General features: G+C 42.5%; 1 protein-coding gene across 1 annotated transcript in view; it reads right to left on the bottom strand.

Moving 5' to 3' along the window:
* Positions 1-2,504: 2,504 nt before the first annotated feature.
* Positions 2,505-6,000, bottom strand: part of pcsk2 (proprotein convertase subtilisin/kexin type 2) — a 41,554-nt gene continuing 38,058 nt past the window's right edge. The window contains exon 12 of the mRNA XM_050071466.1: positions 2,505-3,837. Coding sequence (XP_049927423.1) covers positions 3,348-3,837 — 490 coding nt within the window. The 3' untranslated portion in view covers positions 2,505-3,347. The remainder of the gene's footprint in view (positions 3,838-6,000) is intronic.

Genomic DNA, 6,000 nt, shown 5'->3' with positions numbered 1-6,000 from the left:
AATTTCAGTCCCAGTACGGCCCTGCAGAAAGTCCTCCGTGCAAAATCCTCCCAGTTACTGCTGAAAGTGCTCATTCACTGGCTCAGTGTTAGGAGGTGCAAAGGGGTACCTGCTGTAGTCTGCTCTAAGCAATCCCAATCCTCATGTCTATACCAAACCAACTAAAGAAGAGTGCGAACAAGTACGAGTCATGGAAAAATACTTGGCCACCCAGGCAGAGGACTGCAGTTAGTGAACAGTACAAAATGTGCAACAATGCAATAGAATTAAGGATGATGTATATTACTGTATATAGGTTATGGTTAACATCATTGTATCTCAGCATAATCACTGATTTAATGCACCACCTAGCAGCCAAGTTACACAAATCAAACACACTTATGGTATTGCGTAGGTGCATGCTGGGTCTGGCTTGCATGTTAAATGCTTAAATGCTCATGGTGGTGAGACGTTTTGCCTTCAGTGCAGAAATCTTTTTATTTGAACCCAAACCAAAACCTCACCAAGGCAGGGCTTTCTGGCGGTAATCCCTGAACACAAATTTCTCCCAACAGCTCCTCCTTCTGCTGTGTGTGACAATTATCCTTGAAGTGACTGCAGAGCCTCTTTCAGCTTGTTGAAAAACTTTGAGGAGCGCAGTGGGACTGGTTATATTGGGACAAAGAGGCTGAGTGGACTGGTTGTAATATGCTTTGAGAATCAACAAGCAGAGATGTTGAACCTAGAGCAGATTGCGGAGGACGTCACGGTGCACGAGATTCACTGAGTGCCATCCACACAAACAGTGCACTCATTAATGTAAGCCAGGATACAGAGGAGGGCGTCAGTGTGTGTCTGCTGTGCAGTTTCTACTTTGCTTTGATATGTGTGTTTGTGGCTGCAGTTGCTGTGAAGCTGTGTTGTCTGCCCTGATGATGTTTTATGCTGCTGTTGATCCTATAAGAAGTGCAGGCTATTTATGTGGCTCAATAATGCTTATCCCCTCCACATCGTCCACAGCCGTTTTATTTATTGCCTGAGTCTTGCCTCTTTATTGTTTATTATAGTGAGGCTATACAGACAGAGGCGACTGAATATTTAGAACTGATAGTCAATTATAGAAACGCAATTTATTGTTGGTTCAGACATTAGGGCTCTATACTAGCGCCCTTATCCTACTGGGCGCCATCTTGAGAGGTATGCGTTCTGTTTCCTGTGCCTGCTACAGTGGTTGCCTTCTTACCTTTTTATTTTGTTTGGTTTACTGGACTATTCGGGCCAAAATGAGGAGTGCCTTACCTTTGTGAGGCTGACTGTGATCCTGCAGTTTGTCAGCTTGTGAATTAGCAGATGTTGCACCCTGCAACTGCAAAACTGTTCTTGAGGTTCTCAGGAATTGAAGTGTGAAGTGTATGCAGTCCAAAAAACAAGCTCGTTTACAATGGTTTGGTATGTGAGCTAAAGTAGTGCATGGGGGTCTGTAATTAGGTCAAGTCATACAGATCTATGTTTTATCATGATTGTTGAATGCATGTTGAATACAGCTGCTTGACCACTGTGGCAGGCACAGGTGACAGAGCACATTTCTTACAAGATGGCACCTCTGTCGAAAAAAATTTAACACAGCATGACGACAGCTTTACTGTATCTGTTAATAAATCCCATATATTACCTGCAAAATTCAGTCAGAAGGCAGCAGATATTGTTTAAATACAGTGAGACTGAGTCTTCTCTACGTGTTTTACAGATTCATCGTTGATAAAATACTAAGGGTGCTTTCACACCTGCCCTGTTTGGTTCAGTTCAATCCAACTCAAGTTCGTTTGCCCCCTAAGTGTGGTTCGTCTGGGCAGGTGTGAACACAGCACTTGCACTCTGATGCGCACCAAAACAACCAGACCAAGACCTTCTTGAAGAGGTGGTCTCGGTCTGGTTACAATCGAACTCTGGTGCGGTTCGTTTGTGGTGAGAACGTGTTCCGACCTCGATCTGAACCAGCTGCAGTCACATGACACATTGTTTGGGTTAAACATGAGCATGTTACAGTCCTGGAGGATTATTAATGTGCACCTCCTCCTGTACTGCCTTAATATGCACATTCAGCACATCCAATGCATCAAAACATTGTTTTCTAGTTGGAGCCGCGCCTCGTTTTCAAACTGTATGGTTTGACTAAAATGAACAATGACAGCAATATAGTCCACGATGAGCAGCGCTGAAATCAACCTGCGTAGTTGTCCCTCCATTGTGACATTAGAAAGTGTCACATTTATCTTGCAAGTGTACTCATCTTCAACGTTTTGTTTACTTCCTGGATTTTTCCCGCATGGAAATTCTGACCAATCAAGAACAGCTTTCTCGTGCAAGGCATTTTATCTGGTCCACTTGTAAATGCTGCCGTGAGAACATGAACCAACTCAACTCAGTCCCTGATTCGGACCAATGCAAGACAACTCTAGGTCTGAAAGCATCCTAAAAAACTGCACCCTTAACATGTACCTTGGCACAAGTAGCTCAGGCTCCACTTTTTAGGGGGAGTTTTCTTTTATTTGACAGCACAGTACAGAATGAAAGACACATGGGGAAAGATTAAAACTGGGTGTGTTATGGTTAGGTAGCTGCTGCTTGTGTGCCAAAGACTACATTTTTCAGATGGATAAAATTGAACTCCACATCCTCGGTCTTCTGTCATAATTTTCTGTGTTTCTGTATCAAAGTTTTGGCCCTTGAGATGACTTTTACTCGGTATGCTCAGTGGTGTGTTGCAAATCACTCCAGTGCTTTAATAAACAGCTGAATAGATTTATTATAGCATATGTCAAAGATTATGAAATATGAACTGAGGACCACAGGCTGCAAAATGAATCACATATTCCTCTCCTTGTTTATATATAAACAGTGCATGTCACATAAAAATATAAACAGAAAGAAGTATCACTGCTCTGTTTGCAAGATATTAAACTTTAAGTAGAATGACACAGAAAATCATTTACAGTCACAAACTGTACAACAGTTGGCAGAAGAGAGGTGCAGGGCAGTTAAAGCAAGAGCATGAGAGAGTGGATTATATTTGCTTTATGTACAGTTCTGTTGAGTGTAAAAATCCAGGTGATAGAGTTTTCTTTGTCTATGTAGAACAGATTATTAAAGGTTACACTTTTTATCATGACTGGATTACAAGAAACATTCATTGAAGGTTGGGGGCTAATTAAAACACTTGATAACAAAAAGCAAAGTGAAGAGAGGTAGACAAAAGGGAGGATGACGAGAGACTGAGAAGAACTGAGGCGATTTAGAGAAGGATAGAGCGAGACTGCAGGGAGGGAGAAAGATAAGAGTGAAGGAGTCGGCAACATGCAGATGGGAATTTAGTTGTTTTTACTCAGCAAGCTCTTGAGACTTCTCTCTACAGCCTCATCCAGCTCCTCCTCCAGCTCCTCCTTTTTGGACATTGCGAGTTTGGACTGATAATCACGTACTATCTGGTCTATGTAAGGGGCACTTTGTGTTCCGTGCAGCATGAGAGTCCACTCCTTCAGGACTCCGCGCTGTGGTTCCTCGCCCTGAAAGCCCACCTCCAGGACCCAGGTCCCGCGGGGGTCCTCGCCCCAGGTGTGCGTGGTCATGAAGGGCCACTTGTCGAAACCCACCTTGGAGTCGTCGTCGCGGGGCCTTCTGCTCAGCAGGATGGACTTTGTGCCCATGGGTGAAGTCATGTTGATGTTGAGGTCGCCGCGGCGGCTGGCATTGACGGTGACCACTGCCTGAACGTGCTCCAGGTAGCGGACAAAGTTGTCCTTCCCCTGGCAGGCTTCAGTGGTGATGGCCAGCACCAGTTTGTTGCCAGACTGGATTTTACTGGAGAAGAAAGAATAGATTGAGGAATATAAATTTGTGTATGAGAGAGGCAGATAAAAGTCAAACATCAGTGTTAAACATGAGCAAAATGAAATAAGACGGAACATGGACACATTATCACCACAATAAGATGGCTTTAGGCATCCCTGCAGCCAAGACTGACAGAGCAGGTGAAAGAAAATTAAAGTACTTGACCTAGTTTCCTATAGAGCCATCCAACCCTGACAGAGAATGAGGCCTGTATTTTAACCTCTTCCCTCATTGCAGAGATTACTGTCATGTCCACTTACTTGACCATGTAATTTATCTCAAGTGGGGGCAATAAAACACTATTTGGTCTCCAATACATGGCCACGGTTTATATTAGGTGCTACCGTTTGTCACATAATATTCTAGCTTTTTAATATTTGCTGTAAAAGGTCTTAAACTCTATTATGGCTTAATTCAGAATTCATATTTTCTCATTTACTTAAATATGAATTCTGAAAAATTAAACAAAATTTGACGTTAAAGGGCTCTTGTATTTGTATTTTGGGTTTCTACTAGAATGTGTTTACATGCTTTAATGTTCAAAAATCACTTCATTTCGGCTGGGATGTGTGGACAACCAGAAACCATGGTTTACCAGAACCATCCGGCATCATGGACAATTATTAGACATCAGTCAAGGATGTAAGAAGACGCAAGAAAGGACTAAATCACACTGCACGATTCAAAGGAGATGATGGGATCCCATTTCACTGCAGTTGTATCATGTATTATTTCATGTTACAAATAAATTATGATTGATTAGTTGATTGATGTTTTCCTCATACCACCTGTGCTGGAACACCTGTATTAACTGCGCTGCCAAGCAGATTGCGTCTCGGTGCTCTGGTGTTATTTGCACGTATTTAAATGAGGTAATATGCATATATTTGGCGCAAAAATCGCCCCTTTCTATGCAAATGAGCCTCATTGATAAACAACGTCTAATTCACTAACACCAGCGCTAATAGCCACACGCAGTTTGAGTGAAGTAAATAACGTCTTTAGAAAGCTGGTGCAAACTGGGCGCTCCTCTGTGGAAGCCTCTCGCCCAGACTTTCCAGTGATCGTGGCAGCAGTGATCGTCTGTTAAATCAGTCTGTAAATAATATTTTGACATTATTATTATAATCATTATTACTTTAATGGCATCCGAAGATATTGATGCGTTGAACAGGTGACAGTCTGCGGTCGTTCTCAAAACGCACTTCTGTCACGCACTTCAAAAGCAACTTTCAATAATTTATTTTACGAAACGGGGGAAACAAACGTGAACAAAAACGGTTCCATAATTCATATTAAATTCAAAAGATAACGAAAAAACAGCTACAAGTGAGAGGGAATAGTGATAAAGTGGTCAAACTTGGTCAAATCCACAGCCTCAACCCATCCCACACTGTTAGACTGACTCACCAGCAGACATCACTACATGAGGGTATACAGTATTCAGTACTTTGCCAAACAAAGTCTGCCATTGTTCTGCCACGGTGTTCTTGGCGCAAAGCCAGCATTTATACTTTGCCATGTGTGGCTTATTGCAATCAGGGGCAAATCAGGGGCAAACTGCACTCAGCTGCCAAACTTTGTGGGCGTGTTTGCGCTGGTATATCGTTAGCGCAATATCCTTTGTGAATAGGACGTTAAGACGGAGCAAACTGCGGGTGCAAGTGAAGTGCAATTCAAGGTGCTATCAGCAGCCGCAGTTCATTCTTTGTGAATTCGGCCCTCTGTCTCTTTAAGCCCATTCTGCTCTGACTGGTCAGCGATTCAGGGTTTTCTGCACTATAACAGAGTATAGCGGCACTTTCTACAAGAAAATCCCCAATAAAAGCATCTAAACCGAAATCTTCACAGCCTGACACGTTCTAGCAGGAATACGATCTGAAATCAGAGAGTATTCTGGAGTACTTGTTTCCCTGATTAGCATGTAGCTATATGTAGCATTGTACTTGCAGCTGGGAAATGACTGTGTATGGTGGCACTTTCTACCACAAGAAAAAAAAAAAATCACAAGGCTTCTAAACCAAAATATTTGCAACCAGACATGTTGCAGCAGGAACATGATCAAAAATCATAGAAAAATGAACAACATCAGCAACCAAGATTATATTTTGCCCTGATGTTAGCATGTAGCTA

This window comes from Epinephelus moara, chromosome 19 (genome assembly GCF_006386435.1).
Source record: "Epinephelus moara isolate mb chromosome 19, YSFRI_EMoa_1.0, whole genome shotgun sequence".
Taxonomy (NCBI): domain Eukaryota; kingdom Metazoa; phylum Chordata; class Actinopteri; order Perciformes; family Serranidae; genus Epinephelus; species Epinephelus moara.
The sequence above is the reverse complement of the archived record's forward strand: the minus strand, read 5'-3'. Positions and strand labels throughout refer to the sequence as shown.